The 21929-nt window shown below is 41.7% G+C and overlaps 1 protein-coding gene across 1 annotated transcript in view; it reads left to right on the forward strand.

Moving 5' to 3' along the window:
- The first annotated feature begins 343 nt into the window (after window positions 1-343).
- Window positions 344-21929, forward strand: part of tacr1a (tachykinin receptor 1a) — a 47198-nt gene continuing 25612 nt past the window's right edge. The window contains exon 1 of the mRNA XM_061671024.1: window positions 344-827. Within this exon, the coding sequence (XP_061527008.1) occupies window positions 424-827 (404 nt within the window). The 5' untranslated portion in view covers window positions 344-423. The remainder of the gene's footprint in view (window positions 828-21929) is intronic.

Below are 21929 nucleotides of genomic sequence, written 5' to 3' on the forward strand. Positions count from 1 at the left end.
CGATACCGTGGTACCACAGGGGGCAGTAGGAGGCAGGTTAGAAATGAACGTGAGTTGTTTTTTGTCCAAACACCCCCCCCCCCCCCCCCCCCCCCCCCCCCTGCCCCCCCCCCCCTAGCGTGTTGGAGCAGTGAGAGGAAGAAGCACCATGACAGCAACGGCAGGAGTGAGCAGTGAGCTGAAGTCGCATCGAGGAGAATGGTCTGCATTCCCATGGTCGCACGGCGACGTGCGTAAAATACGCGCTGCTTTTTACGCATCGCGCAAATTCGGACGTCGCACAATTTACATTTCAATTGAGTCCAAAACAGTGCAAGTGGGAATCTTGCATACTTCTTCGAGTGAATGTGAAACTTTTCATCGATCAGATCGAATTGAAAAAGACTGCTGAGTGAGAGAGCGAGACTATCCACGAGTGGTAAAATGGACCCTATGTTTGATGGCGCGGACGAAGTCAACTGGACCACGAGCTCCAACGACACGAACAACGGGACCGTGTACTGGAACCAATTTGTGCAGCCAGCATGGAGAATATTCCTGTGGGCCATCGCCTACTGTTGTATAGTAATCGTGTCGGTCGTTGGCAATGTGACAGTGATTTGGATTATTATGGCGCACAAACGCATGAGGACGGTCACCAACTATTTCCTGCTAAACTTGGCGTTCGCCGAAGCCTCCATGTCCGCCTTCAACACGGTCATCAACTTCATCTACGCCGTGCACAACGAGTGGTACTTCGGACTGGTCTACTGCCGCTTCCACAACTTCTTTCCCATCGCGGCCGTGTTTGCCAGCATCTACTCCATGACCGCCATCGCCCTGGACAGGTAAACTGCGCCTCGCCACCTTGCATTTTATTGGTCCCTTCCACATGCCTTTCCTATGTTGTGTGAAGCCTATTCTTGAATGGGGATGCGCTTTCTGTCAGTGATGCTGATACGAAATGAGATGCGCAAAAGCTGTACATCATTTTAAAAAAAAATAGAATATGTGTATTATAAATCCACTATCACCTTCATCTCTATAAACATCTGCCACTCTTTTTCTCAGCAATATGAGAACAGCACACCACTATGCACTCAGCGCTGTCATCTGTTTGCCAGTTGGGTAGAACAACAGTAGTGTATGCTGATCCTCTGGCCCCAATAATGAAAGGGGATGGAATAAAAAAAAAAATATGCTGCTGAAGTTACGCTGCATCTAATTTTAGGGCCGTGGTCGAAGATATATTTCGAAAATGATGTTGTGGTGTCGGGGTGGGAGAAATACTCAAGGTTCAGATTTAAAGGAATCGATTAATACATTTTTATAATATATTATTAAATAACGTAATGCTGCCAGAACAAAAAAAAGAAAAAGAAAAAGTGCAGCAGGTGCCAAACAGTGTGTGGCACACAACTAAACGAAATAAGGTGTGTCTACTTCATTTTTCTTGCTAGATTTGTTCTTTTCTTTTCTCCGGGCACTCCGGGTTCCTCCCACATCCCCAAACTATGCATGGTAGGTTCATTGAAGTCTCTAAATTGCCCCTAGGTGTGAATGTGAGTGCGGATGGTTGTTTGTTTATGTGTGCCCAGCGATTGCCTGGCAACCAGTTCAGGGTGTACCCCGCCTCCTGTCCGAAGATAGCTGGGATAGGCTTCAGTCGCCCGCGACCCTTGTGAGGATAAGCGGCTCAGAAAATGGATGGATGGATGGAATGGCAGAAAATCAGTACTGAAAGTGCAGTTGTTGTTTACGTTCATGTTGGATTTATCTCCCCCAACATTATAAAAAATAGACACAAAAGGAATGAAGACGCTGGTTTCTTTTTCTCATGAGGAGGGCGCATGGGAGATTGTTCAGGTTACAGCCTCTCAACACGCTCTAAACAATCTCCCCCGTCGCTCCTACATTTATTTGAAAATAGGAGGGTTTTACAAGACATAATGTTCTAAGCACTAAGACACAACACAAAACATGGGACCAGACCAACACCTGTCACGTCCTCGACCACATCCGATCACGTCCTTGGTCAAGGGGCCCTTCCATCGGATGATGCTGAGTCATCTTCTTGAAGGCGAGACATCTTTCTTTCTAAAAATTGTCCATAATACTAATGCAAGCTTAGCAAATAAATGATAACTTCTAAAATATATTTTACAGTTCACCATATTTACAACCATTCATATTTTCCAAATCCCTTCTTAACATGAATTAGACAATAGTTATATTATGTTGTCACTAATTTCCATGACTTCTGATTTCAAGTTACAATTTGTTGTTAAATTATACAGCAAATAATGCATATATAATAATACGTGTAGTTTTCTGAATAGGTAATTGTACATTTGTATGATTTTCACGATCATAAGGGCCCCGTGATGCAAACTGGAACCATGATGTGGCCTGCGACGAAGATGAGTTTCACTCCTGTTCTAGTAATAGGACTGTGCCATATTATACCATCAGTGATAATACAGACATAATAGCCACTGTTAGGTCTCTGGTCTGGGTCTCAGGGATGACATTGAGCCGGTCACAAGAAGGAGTCATATATAGCACCAATTACAAAATTCCTTTCAATTTTGAATTTCCACCAATTTGGGTAATTTCAGCGCATTGCAGCAATTTGTGTTGGCCTCTCCCAGAGAATATGCCTGTGAATATTTTCATTCATCCGGGTCATTTCTTTCTCGGGGGGATTGACTTGATCGCAAATGGATTGTTCTGATCGTCTTGGAAGACGATTCGCCTCTCATCCGAGCAGGCTTCATCAGTTCATCCAACAAGTTTAGTCAGGACCTACGAGGCTCCCAGAGAAGTTTTCCAGGTGTGCAGTCCCAAGTTTTAAACGCAATCATCCATCCCCTCCATTGTTTTGTTCCGCTTATCCTAACGAGGATGTTCCTGCATGTGGTGCTTTTCACCATGCTCCCGCAGACATGGAAAGTGCAACTTTCTTCCATGAAGGCCTCTCTCAAGGAGGTTCAGCTTTGACAGAAAAGCTTCAACTGCTTTGTCCAAGTCAGCAACAGTTTGGTTTTTGCCCTGAAGTTCCAGATTTAGGGGATTTAGATGGGACATGATGTCGCATAAAAAACTAACATCTGCCATCACCTTCTTATCATTTAAAAAGGTCCGAATGTCACAGAGCGTAGTAGGATGTGAATTGGACCCAAGAGCAGACTGAGGCGGAGGGACAAGATTTAGAATGGTTTATTGTAGATTTGCACAGGGTAAGGATATCCAAGGCGAGGTGGCGGGCCGTCGGGAGCAAGGAGCAAGCAGAACGCGGGAATGTGAGCAGGTGGTGTGGCGGCATGGCTGGAGCGGTCAGCGAGACAGGGAAGGCACGGAAGGAACACTGGAGACCGGGAAGAATACAATCGGGTGAGTACAGGTGCGGGTTGTAGGATCATGCAATCGTATCACAAAAACCTGGCAGTACGAGAGTCGGCCAGTGAGTCACAACAAACGTCAATACTCAGGCGACGGCTGTAGAACTTGACGGGCTTTAAATGCAGGTAGTAATCAGTGCTGCTTGCAGACAGGTGCGCTGCACAGTTGCTGCTGATTGCTAGGGAGACAGAGGGGGAGACGGAGAGACAAGGCACACAACGCCACCCAAGCTCCAAAAAATGAACTCTAGGGCATGGATCATGACACAGAAATTCTTACGCATTTTTGTTCTGCAGCTTGGAAAAAAATGATGCAAGCTCATCCTGCAGGTAACACACCCGCTCCAACACACGGCCTTTGCTCAACCAGCGAACATCGTTATGCAGCAAAAGATCTTCGTCTTCATCTGACATTGAAATCCTCTGAGAAGACGATGTTGCAGACTGGAGCTCTCACGAACGAAGTTAACAAGTCGTGTCACAGTATCCATCACCTGTTGCATTTCTCCACTTAATTGAGCGCAGGACAGTGTTTTGTGTATGATGCAGAGAAATGTCAGCAGTGCTGGGTTAACGGCGGAAAGCCGGCTCACCAAGCCCTTGCGGTGTCCTACCATCGATGGAGGTCTGTCCGTCAAAACACGGACACAATTTTTGTCAAATCCAACCCATTCTCCTTGAAGAAATATGTCAACTCTTTCCCCGGTTGTGCGCCCCGGTAAAGTAGACAAAACAAGCAGCTCGTCCTGAAATGTCTTCCCATCAAACTTTCTTGCAAACACCGCCAGCTGTTCGGTCACAGGATGTATCTATGGCAAGTGAAATGGCTTCTGCGTTCTTCAATTCGGTGAGTAGACAGGAAAAACAATCCTCTGCTGAAACGTCTACGCTTGTTGTTGCTGTGTTAGCCGACAGAGGCACCTGCTTTAACAGCCCCACAGCTTCTTTCTTCTTTTTCTCATTATGACTTAAAACGTCCACTACCATTTCAATTGCACACTTTTTAATCAACTCGGCATCAGCGAATGGCTTCTTAGCTTTTGTAAGGGTCCATGAAATTTGCAGTGATGCAGCCTTTGCACGCTCTTGTGCTGATGTGAATTTGTTTAAAAGTAGAAACGTACTGCTTGTATGCCGTCAACATGCTTGCTATTTTCTTTTTACACTGATCCGATTTTGTTGGGTAATTGGCATTCAAGCTGATAGCATGCGTGGTGTTAAAGTGCCGCTTTAGATTTTCAGCTTTGCAGACAGTAACAGTCTGTGTGCAGATTAAGCATGTCGGTTTTGCATTGGCATGTTCCGGTAATATAAAACAAAACTGTTTTGTCCACTGGTACTTGATCTAACTGTTCTCCTGGTCCACCTTGCGATTCTTTGCAAAGGCGATAATGTTCTCAGTTGATTATTAATATTACTTACAGGTCATATTTCACATTTCTAAGGCGGTCGGTAGATGGTTACTGACATGGTCAAGGAAGTCTGCACGAGCCTTCCGCGTTATCCCAATATTACTGGATCCAGGACACGCGCCGCTGCACTATGATTGGCGGCTGTATCCCGGAAGAACACGCCCTACTGCGTACACTTTTTTAAAAAAAAAGGACATAACTGGTCAAGTGTATGGTGTGGGATGAGGTCCAAATGAGCCAAACACACCTGATTCACCTTATGGAAGGTTTTCGTGTCATTGAGTGGGCATGGGCCGGACACTTTGCTCTTGCCATATCCGGCCCGCGGGCCGCTAATTGGGGATGGCTGCTCTACATGCTCGCTGGTTGCCTCGTTGATCTTAAGTGGAGCGATACAGATGTTTTCTAATGTGTGACAATTAAAATTCATTCATCTTCTGTTCTGCATATCCTCACTAGGGTTGCGGGCGTGCTGGAGCCTATCCCAGCAATCTTCGGGCGAGAGGTGGGATATACCCTGAACTGGTTGCAAGCCAATCGCAGGACTTTGAACCCTGGTCCTCTTAAGCATCCAATCAGACTGAGCTGATGCAGTGGTGTACAGTAGTATGGGGGACCAAGGGGGAGGTAGCCATTGATGGTATTTTTTATTTTATTTTTTTGGTGGTATTTTTTATTTTTATTTTCCCCTCTCCTGGCCTTTTGATGTTGTGTGGGAAAATAGAATAGAATAGAATAGTAATAGACACACAATTACATCCATAATCTGATTTGTTTTGGCACAAGGGAACTACAACATACAGTGCAAAAGCTCCATTATAAAAGTTGTGATGAGTTTCAGCGGTGAGTAAAACATGCCCTTAGAAGTTCTTAATAGAAGACTATTTGAGAAAAAAAACTTACTTTGAGATACAGCATTTTGGATTCAGGATGGATGATACCAAAGAAAGATAATACAGTATGCAAGGCATATGAGACTCAAGTTCCAACTACCAGGGGAACAGTAACTAGTCTTTCGAGCCGCTTATTGCATCACAACCAAGGAGAAGAAAGAGTTTTCAAAGTCGTCAAGATGTTTATAGAAAACAAGGCTATTAACGTCAAGTAACACAAATGTTCAACTGATGGCACCTAACCTGTTTCGCTAGTGTTACGCCGTATGAGAAAACATTGAAGCCCCATCAAGATCACATATTCTTTAACGAAAGGCATGATGCCAATAAACACAGTGAGAAGAAAGGGCTTTGTGGCTCTGATTTAAAAAAAAAAAAAACTTAAAATACCAGGCTTCATTGCAAAATTGTGAGCCAGGTGTTTTTATCCAATAAAAGTTTGTTTACGCTGACATTCGGCACTCACCAATCAGAGGTCGCCACAGCGAGTCACTCACATGATTTGTTTGGCACATTTTATATGTCAGATGCCCTTCCTGATGCGACTCTCCAATTTATCCGTGCTTGGGAACGGCACTGCAGAGCTCCAGTGGTAGGGTTTTGACCAGTAATCCAACCGGCAGCAGCGTGTACCACTACGACACAAGTGCTATGTTTAAATGGAAATAATAATGATGAGAATAATAATAATAATAATACATTTATTTTTACATCCTGCTTATGTTTGCAGGGGTCTGTCCATTTTTTCTGAATGCCATTCACAGCGACGGGCAATTTAGAGTTTTCAATTAACCTACCTTGCATGTGTTTGGAATGTGGGAGGAGACCGGAGTACCCGGAGGAATCCCATGCAGGCACGGGGAGAACATGCAAACTCCACATAGAGGAGGTCGGATTTTGAACCCGGGTCCTCAGAACTGTGAGGCAGATGTGCCAACCAGTCGTACACAAAGCATTTTATCATATGCAAATTGTGTGGCTTTCTTCAGTCCCTCCATCTTTATAGACATGAAAGTAAAATAACTTTGAATTGCATCAGCGGGTCTGCAATAAATTGGTGGTTGGCATCAGCCTGTGACACATGAATGGGAATTAGGGAGTATATAAATGATTAATTAACTTTTTATTAGCGACTTTCAAGGCACCCAAGGATGCTTAACAGTACCTCATGAGGTAATTAAAATGAATTGGATTTCATAGAATCATGATTATGTCATAAAATGTGATCCGATCTTCATTAAAGTCACAACAATAAACCAACAGTCTGCTTAAACTTATACCAAACAAAAAAATTTTTTATTACACACACCTTGCAAATTTTCATCATCTGAACCCCTAGGATAATGGTTTGGAGGTTATGGTTAAAGCTGCACTGCCCTATGAAACACACATGCAAACACGCACACACGCACGCACACACACGCGCACACACACACGTACACACCATTTTAAAGTTTTTTATTTAATGCAACACGACTGGTTAGCAAATCCACCTCACAGTTTTGAGGTCCTGGGTTAAAATCCGGCCTCGCCTGTGTGGAGTTTGCATGTTCTCCCCGTGCCTGCGCGGGTTTTTTCCGGATACTGGGATAGTCTCCATCACGCCCGCGACCCTAGTGAGGAGAAGCAGCTCAGACATTGGATGGATGGATGGATGGATGTTTGTTAATAAGAAAGGCTACTTTCACTCCATTACATTGAACTACCTTCTGCTTGAACTTTATCTATAATTGCTTGCACAATATATTTGTTTCGGTTCATCAAAGTGCCTCGGGCGCTGTCACATGACTCTGTTTTCAGCAATCCAAGATAAACACTTGAAGCAACGTTTTCAAACTGACTAATGATCTGTGGCTACACAAATAGCTTACCACCACCAAGGTGTGACTGTGGAGTGAATGAATAATGCGTGCAATTGTAAAGCGCGTTTGAGTCCCTTGAAAAGTGCTATATACAGAAAGTCAAATGTATTATTATTATTATTATCATTAATATTAGTATTCATCCACCCGTCTTCTGTCCCGCTTTATCCTCACAAGAATCACGGGCGTGCTGGAGCCTATCCCAGCTAACTTGGGCGAGAGGCGGGGTCCACGCTGAACTGGTCGCCAGCCAATTGCAGGGCACATATAAACAAACACAACCAAAATTTAGAACCTTTAATCAACCTACCATGCATGTTTTTGGGATATGGGAGGAACCCAGAGTACCCGGAGAAAACCCGCGCAGCAGGCACGGGGAGAAAATGCAAACTCCACACAGGCGAGGCTGAATTTGAACCCAGGTCCTCAGAACTGTGAGGCAGATGTGCTAATTAGTCGGTCAGTCGGTTACTAGCCAATTATTCAGTGTTTGAGTAGTTGTTGTCACTGAATACTTACTACTGAATACTATACTTAATACTCTTAATCAAGTAATTATTTGAAGGACTACTTTTTACTTGAGTCATATTATTCTAAATTAACTAAAAATAAATACTGACTCGGGAAAAGGTGTCAATTCTGGTCAGCTTTTGATAAGGTGGATCGTAATATACTGCTGAACAGGTTGGAAACGTGGGTAGGACTAAATGGAACAGTCCTTAAATGGTTCAGGTCCTACCTGGAGGAAAGGAGTTATTTTGTAACCATTGGAAGTGTGCAATCTCATCGAATGACAATGACATACGGGGTCCCTCAAGGGTCAGTTCTTGGACCCCTCCTGTTCACCCTGTATATGTTACCCTTGGGTCAAATACTTCAGAACTTTAATTTTGACTATCATAGCTGTGCAGATGACACACAGTTATACCTAGCAGTATCTCCAGATGACTACAGTTCAATTGAGGTGTTATGTCACTGTCTACAACAGTTAAATCACTGGATGAGCCAAACTTTTCTCGAGTTAAACCACGAAAAAACTGAGATAATTGTTTTTGGCAATAAAGAAAAGAGGATTGCTGTTAGTCACTAATTGTGACTAGAAGTCACTATCTTTAAAAACCAAAGACCAAGTCCGAAACCTTGGTGTTCTGATTCTGACCTGACTTTCAGCAGTCATATCAAATCGATTACTAAAACTGCCTTTTACCATCTGAAGAACATATCCAGAGTGAAGGCTTGCATGTGTCAAGCAGACCAGGAGAAGCTTATCCAAGTAGATCTCAAGTAGACTTGACTATTGCAATGGTCTTCTGACTGGACTTCCCAAAAACATTAAATAGCTGCCGCTCATTCAGAATGCTGCAGCTCGGGTTCTGACCAGAACAAAGAGGTCAGAGCATATTATTCCAATTCTAAAGTCTTTACACTGGCTCCCAGTCAGCTTTAGAATAGTTTTTAAAGTTCTGCTACTGGTCTATAAATCACAAAATGGTTTAGGTCCTGAATACATAAAATAAATGCTAATGGAATATAAACCCAGTAGGGCTCTGAGATCGACAGACTAAGGTCAAATAGTGGAGCACAGAGACCAAAGCAAACATGGCAAAGCAGCATTTAGCTATTATGCTGCACACAAATGGAATACGTTGTGAACAGAAGTGACGTCAGCTCCAAGTGTGAATGTTTTTAAATCCAGGTTAAAAACTCTTCTTTTTTCACGTATTTACATTTTAAAGTGATGTTTCTTGCACTGTACGCTGTTTTAAATGTACTTTTATTAATTTCTTATATTCTTCGGTTTTAAATGTTTACAAGCTGTTTTTTTCTTTGTTTTAAAATGCTTTTAATCATGTAAAGCACAATGAGTTACCTTGTGCATGAAATGCGCTATATACATAAATTTGCTTTGCTTTACTTTGTACTGTATATAACTTTATTTCAATAGTACAAATAAATGCTCATCTTTTCTTTTAAGCCAACCTGTTTTTATTTTTGTATGTTTTGTCCAGGCTGACTGGTTAGCAGATCTGCCTCACAGTTCTGAGGACCGGGATTCAAATCCCGTCCCCACCTGTGTAGAGTTTGCATGTTCTACCCGTGCCTGCATGGGTTTTCTCCGGATACTCCGGTTTCCTCCCACATCCCAAAAACATGTGTGGTCGGTTGATTGAATAATCTAAATTGCCCGTGGGTGTGAATGTGAGTGTGAATGGTTGTTTGTTTCTATGTGCCCTGTGATTGGCTGATGACCAGTTCGGGGTGTACCCCATCTCTCGCCCGAAGATAGCTGGGATAGGCTACAGCACGCCCATGACTCGAGTGAGGATTAGCGGTACAGAAAATGGATGGATGGCTGTTTTGTCCATTGTTGCCCCCAGAGAAAGCATTCCACTCATCCAGGATACACAAAAATCTCACTATATGTATTTTATTATTGGGTTTAAAATATGGCGGCACGGTGGCCGACTGGTTAGAGCGTCAGCCTCACAGTTCTGAGGACCCGGGTTCAATCCCCGGCCCCGCCTGTGTGGAGTTTGCATGTTCACCCCGTGCCTGCGTGGGTTTTCTCTGGCCACTCCAGTTTCCTCCCACATTCCAAAAACATGCATGAATTGGAGACTCTAAATTGCCCGTAGGCATGACTGTGAGTGTGAATGGTTGTTTGTTCCTATGTGACCTGCGATTGGCTGTTCAGGGTGTACCCCGCCTCCTGCCCGATGACAGCTGGGATAGGCTCCAGCACTCCTGCGACCCTTGTGGGGAGAAGCGGTTCAGAAAATGGATGGATGGTTTAAAATATGTTGTTTTACTTTTTACTTCTTTTATTAAATTTAACTACATTCATAAGTGTGTACTTTTGTACTTTTACTTAAGTACTTCTGAATTTTTACTTTTACCAGAGTATCAGTATCAGTATCAGTACTTTTTTACTTACCGTAATTTTTCATGTATAATGCACACCCATGTATAATATGCACCCCCAAAGTTGATCTAAAAATTCTGGAAAACCTTCTACCGATGCTTTTGCTTCTACCCATATGATCAAAAGTATTATCTGTTTAGTGTTAGTTTTTTCAAATAATTATTCTGAAGTTAAACACTTTATTTGAGCATGTAATACTTTCTTTTTATTTATTTGGTTTTATTTTGAAATTCACAGCCCTACTATTGTTTAGTAAATGAGAAAACACACAGTTGTGCTCGTATGTTTGATTACTCAGGCATAATTTGTAAGATGGGAACAATTCTTTAAAGAAAACATGAAGGGCCAGGTGAAACACATTTAATTTTATTTTAACGGGATTCAAATTAAACTGTCAAGCATTTCAGAAAAGCATTGTTGTTAAATCAAACATAACAATAAAGAAAGTAATGATGGTTGTTGTTCAGTCATCAGTCATATTTAAAAAAACAATATTTCACAAATTCTGCCAGGATATGTAAACTTATGAGCACAACTGTATATATATGCAGTCATACGTACCCCTGTCATATTGGAATGGAATTGGAGGCTACACCTTTTTCATAACCTCGAGTTGGCGGTGGCATATTAGAATGAAAGTGTACAGCTTTTTCATAACCTCTCTATGGCGGCATAGACTTATAAAATGTGAAAGTGTTTTTCCCCCCCATTTTACCCTATACCAATGTATAATGCGCACTATTGACTTTTGACACTTTTGGGGGGGGGGGGGCGGGGGGGGGGGGGGGGAAATGCGCTTTATACACAAGAAATTACGGTAAGTACCGAATACCAGTACCTTTGACATCTCTGACAATAGGATGTCAAAAATAATTAAACAAACCTTTAAAATACAAAACTTTTGAGATTAACGGCCAGTTTCAAATGATTTGTTTCCTTCATAACCATTTTTCTTACTACATTTATGGTCTTCCGGTGCATTTTAATAGTATACACAGCATTTGTTTCTCCACTTATTGTTCCTCTCCAGCTTCACCATCTTTAACTGTATAGTGAAATAATCGCCAAGTTGCTTTCTCTTTCAAACCAATGGTTGAAGTCATGCTCATTTTGTCCATATGTTGTGTATAGCATCTCCATAACTAGAGATGAGGGTTGCAGTGTAATTCTTTATGGGCATTGTAAAGAAGTCATCAAATCTATTCCCAGCAGCTGGCCCAATCGCTGCAGTGTTACATTGTATTGTTATCTGTGTCAGGAGTACTGACTGTATCCTGTGTATTCTGTATATAGGTACAATAACTCAGGGTTAAATTCTACCTCTGAGAGTGCGACATCGGCTGTTGAGGATAAAGAACTTCGCTTATTTGCCAAGGGAAATAAAATCTTTCAGTGGCGAAAATATGTTTCTCTCACTTCTATGTGAATGCACAATGTGAAGTGTCAGGAAAAGTGAAACTAGTTAAAGCATTTATCCACCTGCTGTAGCTAAATGGGAAGGCTCTTTTTTTTTTATTATTCAACCATATCATGGTATCATCATCATATCAACAACCTGTGGAGTATATCAATGAAAACCTTACTGTTATCGCCTGCCTGGCTTTCTTTCTTTCTTTCTTTTCTATACACTCCTTCCTCTTTATCCTCTGTGTGTTTTTCCCAGAGGGATCATGATGCATTATCATGAAATGATATGCTGGCGCCTGACATCTCTGCACATCACATCACCTGGATTTGTGGGCAGGTACATCAGTAGTGGAAATTATTCCACACTAATAACTGAAAAGGCATAAATACATCATTAATAGGAACACTGCATAGATACCTTGCAGGAGCTAACAATACACAAGGCTGAATGAAATGGGGGCAGTTTTATGTCACTATGATCATACTATTCGCCAAATGAACAATGCAGACACTTCATACAGTCTCAAAGAGGATACAATGTTTATTTCCAAGGATGACAGGTCTGAGCCTGATCGTCAGTGAGTTTTTACATTTAAAAAGCGGGCATGGTTGCAGATGAAAAACGCTTCATTTGCAGCAGTGCCTGCAACCTAGTCAGCCAGCCACCAAGGGGGGGTGAACATATGCCAATTTCAAAATAAAAGCCTAAAAATGGCGTTGATGTCCAATGCGGTAATATATGAAGCTTTTATTTTGAAGATGGCCCTCTCGGCATGTCACGGTAACACAACATTACCAATCGCTGTAGCGGCTGCCTTGACTTCAACGTTTCGGCTGGCCTGACCCCCTGCATAGAGAGGAACCTCACAACTGTCAAGTTCTTTGCAATTTGTGACCTTGCACAACTGACCAATGGTCAAGCAGAACAACGGAGATGTACCGACCTTGACAATTCACTATATCTTCAACTTAAATATTAATAGTAATACGAATAATAATATTATTGCCTTTTATCCATTAACTGCATTTGCTTCCATTAAGTTGCAGTTTGTGATTGCGCTTTGTAATAGCACATTTATTCAGCCCCTCGACCCTGAAGAGGATAAGCGGTATTGAGAATGGATGGATGGATGGACATTTAACCCTTGCTTAAGTAGAATTTTTTGGTTATATTTATTTTTTAAGTTACTATCTATCATTTATTCTTATTTAAAGAAACATTTTGAATTGAAAACTGTTGCATCTTTTTTTGTTAAAAAGTAGTGCAATAAAAATAAAGAGTTTTCCCGAACATGAGGAACAATTGTGATTAATAATCGCGATTACAATATTGATCAAAATAATCATGATTATTATTTTGGCCATAATCGTGCAGCCCTAGTTGGACTGGTTGAGAGAGGTAATTTTAGTTCCCTTCATTTTCAGTCTTTCCCTTGTTTAAAAGAGAGCCTTGGTGCATCAGTCCAAATCAGAGTCAATGTCACACACTTTGATACGTTTAAGCAGCTGCCTTGCAGCCATGTCACCTCAAAATTAATAAACAACAGACCAATCAACACCAGCCCGCTTTAATCATTGGAGAAATGACATCTGATTGGATGTTGATAAATAGCATTTAGGCTGGACATGCTTTGCTGGAGGTCAGTTTGTAAGGCAGATCCTTGTAAACAATTCCAACTCTATAATCGGAAAAATGTTTTGTAAACAGTATATTTACTTTTACCAACTTATTTTTGTGTCCTTTGTAGAAAGCATTTTTCATTTGTAAATCAACCTCTTTTCTCTCGCTCAGCACAACAATTTTTGGCCCATGTTGATTGAATGAGCGTTGACGATTCTAATGCTTGTGTGTGATTAATTTTTGATTAATTGAAACTGGAGGATGCACAATTTGGCTGCTACATGAAGTGGCACTGTTGATTCAGTCTCAACAAGTCTGTTCAATGTTATGTATTGTAATTTATAATCCGCTGATACATATGACACTGACATGCAACAGGAAAGATCCACTAAGAGAGTCCCATCCCTCGATTGCACAACTCACAATGATTAAAAGTAAATAAAGTGAGCTTAATCATGCTAGCCAAAGTTAGCCAATTCATAATTTGAAACAATACTTAAGATCTCAACATGGGCCAAAATTGTATATTTTTTGCTATTAAGTTCCCATAGATTTTATGCAATAAAATTTTTGTTTCATTTGAATTATAGGTGGGAGTCGTGAGTAGTGTGTAGGGGCAGAATTACAAATAGCTATAAACCTCAATTACAATGAAGTTTGGACGTTGTCCATCTATCCATACATTTTCCGTACCGCTTGTCCTCACTAGGGTTGTGGGCATGGTGCCACCTATCCCAGCTGACTGGGCAAGAGTCAGGGTACAACCTGAACTGGTCGCCAGCTAATCGGAGGGCACATACTGTATAGACAAACAACCATTTGCACTCACATGGGCCTATCAACTATGGGCAATTTAGAGTCCCTCAATTAACCTGCATGTTTTTGGACAGTGGAAGAAAAACGGAGTACCCGTAGAAAAAACACACAGGCACGGGGAGAACTCTCCACAGGATTTAAATCCGGGTCCTCAGAACTGTGAGGCAGATGTGCTAACCAGTCGCCCACCATGCCGGCATTGGGACGTTGTGTAAAACATAAATAAAAAGCAGAATAATATCATTTGCAAGTCCTTTTGACCATTTTGTTCAATTGAATCCACTACAAAGATATTTAAAGTTCAAACTGATCAACTTTTTTTGTTGTTGCAAATATTCATTTTGGGCGGCACGGTGTCCAACTGGTTAGACCTCACAGTTCTGAGGAGCGGGGTTGAATCCCAGGCCCCGCCTGTGTGGAGTTTGCATGTTCTCCGTGTGCCTGCGGGGGTTTTCTCCGGGCACTCCGGTTTCCTCTCACATCCCAAAAACATCTTCAATTCCGCCACCTCCAGCTCTGCTTCCTGTTGTCTCTTCAGTGCCACTGTCTCTAATCCGTACATCATGGCTGGCCGCACCACTGTTTTATAAACTTTGCCCTTCATCCTAGCAGAGACTCTTCTGTCACAGAACACACCTGACTCCTTCCTCCAGCCGTTCCAACCTGCTTTGGACCCGTTTCTTCATTTCCTGACCACACTCACCATTGCTCTGGACCGTTGTCCCCAAGTATTTAAAGTCCTCCACCCTTGCTATCTCTTCTCCCTGTAGCCTCATTCTTCCCCCACCACCCCTCTCATTCATGCACATATATTCTTTCTTACTTCGTCTAATCTTAATTCCTCTGCTTTCCAGTGTATGTCTCCATCTTTCTAACTGTTCCTCCACCCGCTCCCTGCTTTCACAGCAGATCACAATGTCATCTGCAAACATCATGGTCCACGGGGATTCCAGTCTAACCTCATCTGTCAGCCCATCCATCACCACTGCAAACAGGAACGGGTTTAGGGCTGTTTCCTGATGCAGTCCCACCTCCCCCTTAAATTCATCTTGTCACACCAACAGCACAACTCACCGCTGTACTGCTGCCCTCATACATGGCTTGTATTACACAGTTCCTCTCTGGGTACTCTGTCCTAGACTTTCTCTAGATCCACAAAGACACAACGTAGCTCATACTGACCTTCTCTGTACTTTTCCATCAACATCCTCAAGGCAAATAATGCATCTGTGGTACTTTTTCTGGGCATGAAACCATACTGTTGCTCGCAAATACTCACTTCTGTCCTGAGTCTAGCCTCCACTACTCTTTCCCATAACTTCATTGTGTGGCTCATCAACTTTATTCCTCTATACATCCCACAGCTCTGCACATCACCCTTGTTCTTAAAAATGGGCACCAGCACACTTTTCCTCCATTTCTCAGTCATCTTCTCACCCACTAGAATTCTGTTAAACAAGTGGGTCAAAAACTCCACAACCGCTTCTCCTAGATGCTGACATACCCCCACAGGTAAGTCATCAGGCCAATCTGCCTTTCCATTTTCCACCTCTTTAATGCCTTTCTAACTTCTCCCTGACTAATCATTGCCACTTCCTGGTCCACCACACTTTCCTCTTCTACTCTCCCTTCTCTCTCATTTTCCTCATTCATCAACTCCTCAAAATATTCTTACCACCTATCCAGCACACTACTGGCACCAGTCAACACATTTCCATCTCTATCCTTAATCACCCTAACCTGCTGCACATCCTTCCCATCTCTATCCCTCTATCCGGCCAACATGTATAGATTTTTTTCTCCTTCTTTAGTGTCCAACCTGGCATACGTCATCATATGCTTCTTGTTTGGCCTTTGCACCTCTACCTTTGCCCTACTTCGCATCTCAATGTATTCCTTTCTCCTCTCCTCGGTCCTCTCAGTGTCCCACTTCTTCTTAACTAACCTCTTTACTTATATGATTTCCTGTACTTTGAGGTTCCACCACCAAGTCACCTTCTCTCCTTTCCTGCCAGAAGATACAGCAAGTACTCTCCTGCCTGTCTGTCTAATCACCTTGGCTCTTGTGGTCCAGTCTTCTGGAAGCTCCCCCTGTCCAGCTAGAGCCTGTCTCACTTCTGCTCAAAAAGCCTCACAACACTCTTCCTTTCTCAGCTTCCACCACATGGTTCTCTGTTCTGCCTTTGTCGTCGTAATCTTTTACCCACCACCATCCTCTGCTGTCTAGCCACACTCTCCCCTCCCACTACCTTACAGTCAGTAACCTCCTTCAGATTACATCGTCTGCACGAGATGTAATCCACCTGCGTGCTTCTACCTCTGCTCTTGTAGGTCACCCTATGTTCCTGCCTCTTCTGGAAAAAAATGTTCACTACAGCCATCTCCATCCTTTTTGCAAAGTCTACCACCATCTGTCCCTCCAAGTTCCTTTCTTGGATGCCATACTTACCCATTACTCCTTCATCACCCCTGTTTCCTTCACCAACATGTACATTACAATCGGTACCAATCACAACTCACTCTCTAGCTCCTTCCAGAATTTCTCTTTCACCTCTAGGTCACATCCTACCTGTGGGGCATAGCCGCTAATCACATTATACATAACACCCTCAATTTCAAGTTTCAGCCTCATCACTCGATCTGATACTCTTTTCACCTCCAAGACATTCTTAGCTAACTCTTCTTTAGCAGCTGAGGAAGGTGCAAACGTGTTCTCCCTGGAAATTGTTTAATGATGCTGTCTTCTTCTGGGACTCAAAAGAGCTCCTGTTTTCTTGTGTGATTCAGCAATGTCACAGTATGTCATTTCAAAGTCACCAGAGAGCCACAGCAGAAGGATGAAGGAACCACATGCTGACCCCAGTCTTGGGGCGTTTCAGAAAGAACACAAAAAGGTTTTTTTTTACAAACATGAATAGGTGAATTTCTGAATAGCGAACCTCAACTAAGTGGGGATCCACGGTGCAGAACTTACACAAGTGGAGGATGCCTGTTTGGATACATGATGTCACCATTGATTTCTAGTAATACCAATTATTACTATAGTAGAAGGAAGAGGAGAGGTTAATGGTGGAGATGGAAATTGAGTGTCTGCTGGTGATTGACGATCTGAGTACATGAAATGGTCATACAGTATATAAATATACAAGTATATGCATAACGTGTGCCATGACACTCGCAAATATAGACACCAGAGGCTCAATCCCTGCCTTTCTTCTCCTTCCGGAAAACACACAAAAACATGCCTAAAAGGCCAATAAGTGGAAATAAATGCTTGATCAGATTACTGCAACCATACAGTCAAACATAATTTACAAAAAGTAAAAAGAAACAAATACTACGAGGCATGAAGCCAATTTCAGCGGTTGCTTTCTTTGGAGGATTGCTTTTTAATCACTGAACACGTCACACTTCACTTTGCAAGAACGCAGCACAGCAGCCTCATGATGTTTATATTGAACCACTGCCTTGCCATTGTTGCTTAGGTGCAATCCGTTGATAATTGAATGTGTATAACACCCTCACCATCTAGCACAAGCTGACCATACTTGACCATGCTTTCCACCTTGTGAGAAGGAACCACATATTACTCATTATTTGAAATCCAAAGTCTCAAAGGTGTTGTTTTTGAGATGTGAATTTTTTACCAGGCATTCTACACAAATACTTCTCAGCTGCTTTATGGGTAAACAAAAGCATCGGGGATATATTTCAGCTTCTTTAAACACAGACACAAGAGCAACATGGAAAATTGATGTTGATGGTGAGGAGTTGGAACTAAATGGCATAAATGTGTCCTTAGGTGTATATGTGTTTACAACTACAGAGTACTTTGCTCGAGCCTCAATACAATACACATACCAGTACAATCTGCCAGCATTTACAACACACAGACAATTCAAATATTTAACAAAGTAAAATCTTACAAATTATGTGTGCGATTGGTTCAGACAATCTTGGCAGAGAGACTGACTGCTCACATTAAATAATGACTGATGGAAGGTAAAAGAGTCCTTTCTATATAACTGTGCCGGGTGAATAATGGAAAACGGATGCAGCTGTTTGATGAAGAGAGTTTCTATGATCCAATCATCTAATTGGGTGCCAAGCCATCTTGGCGAACACGGATTGGTGGGTCGATTTGGGGAAGAGGACTGCCAATCAAAGACAAGCTGTCAGAGGTGACAGCCAATCCAAGGCGAGTACAAGCGAGCACATAATTGCATACCGAAGCACATAAGCAATACAGACGAAAAGCAGAAAAATACCTTGGGCCGTAACACCTCCAGTCATGATGAGCATGTTTTAGTCTTACTGAAAGGGCCTGATTTCTGTAGACGAATGGTATTAACAGACAATGAATGTAGTTTCGATTAAATCTACATGAAGGATGTACTGTATGTGAAAATGTATTGCATCTCAACCACAGCATCACTTGAAGTAACATTTTAATCAATGCAGAGCATAGAAACACTTAGGGCCTAATTTCCTAACATCCTAAATAGCGAGCGCTAATTGGCATGTTCACAAGAGATTGTGTGCACTGTTGTTGGACGTGTTGCCCATGATCTACTAGGATTGTGTTTGTTTACCAAGATCCCAAACAGCAGGCGCTAAATATCTTGTTCATTCACGCCGATAGCTACCCTTGTTGGCAACAGGTGTAAAAGTGGTGGAGACCGCAGTATTTAAAAGAGGTTTTTGCACTTTAGGTAGCTTTGTTGGTTTTCACCATGGAAAATTTGTAATTTGTAACAGCACCGCAAGCACTTAATGACATTTGAAGTGTTGGAATTGGAAGTCTTAGTGGCAGACAAATATACTGTGTTACAGAGTTACACAAATGAATAGCTCTGACAATTTTAGAGAAGCCAGTAATCACATACATGCCAGGTTTAGTTTGATTTAAATCTCACCAAGTACATAGAAATTGGATGTAAAACTTGTGACAGCACACCTGAAAAACAGCTTTGAGAGAGGCCAGCACCAATTGTCACAGACTCACACTGAAATAACCCAGAAGCTCTAAAATTGCATTGAGGAGTAGACAACAGGTCTTGATTATTTTCATTTCTGGTTTTTCAAATTTTTTTTATATGAGCGGACGTTCTCACCGCCATCTCTTATTTTGTTTGCCTGTGCTACTCTGGCACTGTTGTGTGTGCCGCTTCTCACCTGCCTTTCACAGGTGGTATTTAAAGATGCAGACTCAGCCATCACAATTGATCTCATGTTTGAGTAATCACATTACGCGTGCTAAATTAATCTTTTTGAATAGACTCTTCCCAGATCGCGTATAATCAAATGTGCTGCAAATTTGCGCATTTAGCAGACGCAATCCTGGGTATGCCCTAGTTCGTAGATCAACTTCAAAATGTGTTTATTTGACCAGTCACGTTTGCGCTTGTTTTTGCACATGCAAACCTTTAGTCAATCAGGCGCTTAATTTTCATTTTAGTTGACGTGACAACTGCTCTTTAAGGAAGGCCACATAACCTTTTTGGTACAGCACTACTGTAGACTGATATCATTCACAAAGACTTTGTCTTTATAGATTGCACACTGACACTCAAGGGTTAGTTCTCAGAACAATGCTCTTTCTCCCCCCTTTGCTCACTTGTTCAGTCAATTTCCCAAAGTATCATATCACTCTTGCATTGACATTATTCAATTACACTTCCCAGAGACCAATCACCTGAATAAAAAATTCACATCACTCCCTGCTTGTTGAGCTGCTTCCCTGTGACCCTGCACATGCTAAGCAGTAGAAAATGAAAGAGCTTTGCTGCTTTTCTTGATCAGTCTGTTAGTTGCTTTCACGTAAACATAACACTGCTAAGAACCTTGGTATTATCTTTGATCAATAGATTACTTTTGAGTACAACATCACAAAGCTTGTCCAGTCTGGTCTAGCTGCCCACTCTAGATCATTTTCACTCAATTGGTGGGTTGCTTAATTCCTTGCTTAATAGTTAAGCAACTTTTTCTTGATACAAAATATATCATCGCCATGTTGCAAAGAAAAAAAAACAACTCTGTGTCTGTCATCTGCTCTTTCAGGATGACGTTTCAGTGTGTATTCCAGTGACTTCAATGATGGGACATTTTATAATGATGTCACTCTCATAGAAAGGTTGGCCCACCTCCCATCAGTAAGACAACATGGTTGATGGGTTTTAAGTTTTTTTTTTTTTTTTGGCACAGCAAAAATGGAGGTAAGCTAGCAAGCTTGTGGTTGTGTGCTTAACGTTTTGCTGTCCAAATGACACCTTCTCCAATGTGTTTTTGAACATTAGAGTATTGTCTATAATTTCTGCAGCATTAGTGCCACCCTCTCTTGACTGTGCCTGGAAGGCCAAAACATTTTACCGTGGCTTGTTATGTTTCACATGCCCACTTCTTTTCGTCCAATGATTGCTACAGTCTTGTTAGAGCAGTGCTATCGCGTGTCATGAGTCAAAACTAAAACCTAGACAAGCACAAGTTTGATGCTTATCGGTTTTAAAATAGCTTGTAACCCAGTAAAAATGGAGTTGGGGGTGCACTTGGACATGCCCGACTGAGATGCTCGCTGGAGAGATCTGAATCGTTGCTGCAAGCAGAGGTCAGACCACTGCCAGGTGTGTGTTTGATTCTGGCATCCATAACCCCAATGTCTACACAAAGAAAAGTTACATGGCTTTCAGAGCTGTTTGAAGCCAGGACAAAGTAAATCGTTTTTTTTTTTTTCTTTAAACACACCACTGAGAGATTTCAAAGGCGTCTTGTGTTTGAACAATTAGCATGAGAAGTCAATTAACAAATTCATTTGATTTATTAATGGGAATAAGCCTTTAATTAGACCTGTTCGGTTATCCAGAATGCCTCAAAAAACACATTGCCACATTCATTGATGCATATAAATACAATTCATTATCATATTCAGCTCAGCTTTTTGCACGCATTTTCAAATGAGCATGTTTCTTGACATGTACTTAATTTTAATATAACACTAATACTGTTGGCAGGGATAGTAAAATCTGTTATTAAATGATAACAGGCTTGTAAGATGCCATGAATCAAATGCTCCAGACAGCCTCGTTTATTTTGGTTACACTAAAGGCCAATTGATTATGCCAGCAAAAGCGGTTCAAACTAATTTATTATACTGATGAGTTGTAGCACTAATAATGAACAAGGTCTTTTGAAGCGGTTGTCATCTAACCAGGAAGCATTATTATGACACGCGATTATGTGTCAATTGATCAGGTAAATTATCTGGGTTCAAATCTTGTCACCTGATTCTTATCGACACTATTATAATATTGCTCCTCTGGAGTTATATTCTCTTCGTAATGTCTTGTCATTTTTAATGCAGTGGGGCAAAAAAGTATTTAGTCAGCCACCAATTGTGCAAGTTCTCCCACTTATAAAGATGAGAGAGGCCTGTAATTTTCATCATAGGTATACCTCACCGATGAGAGACAAAATGAGGAAAAAAAATCCAGAAAATCACATTGTCTGATTTTTAAAGAATTCATTAGCAAATTACGGTGAAAAATAATTATTTGACCACCTACAAACAACCAAGATTTCTGGCTCTCACAGACCTGTAACTTCTTCTTTAAGAGGCTCC

The sequence above is a fragment of the Phycodurus eques genome, chromosome 3, assembly GCF_024500275.1.
Source record: "Phycodurus eques isolate BA_2022a chromosome 3, UOR_Pequ_1.1, whole genome shotgun sequence".
In the NCBI taxonomy this organism is placed as follows: Eukaryota; Metazoa; Chordata; class Actinopteri; order Syngnathiformes; family Syngnathidae; genus Phycodurus; species Phycodurus eques.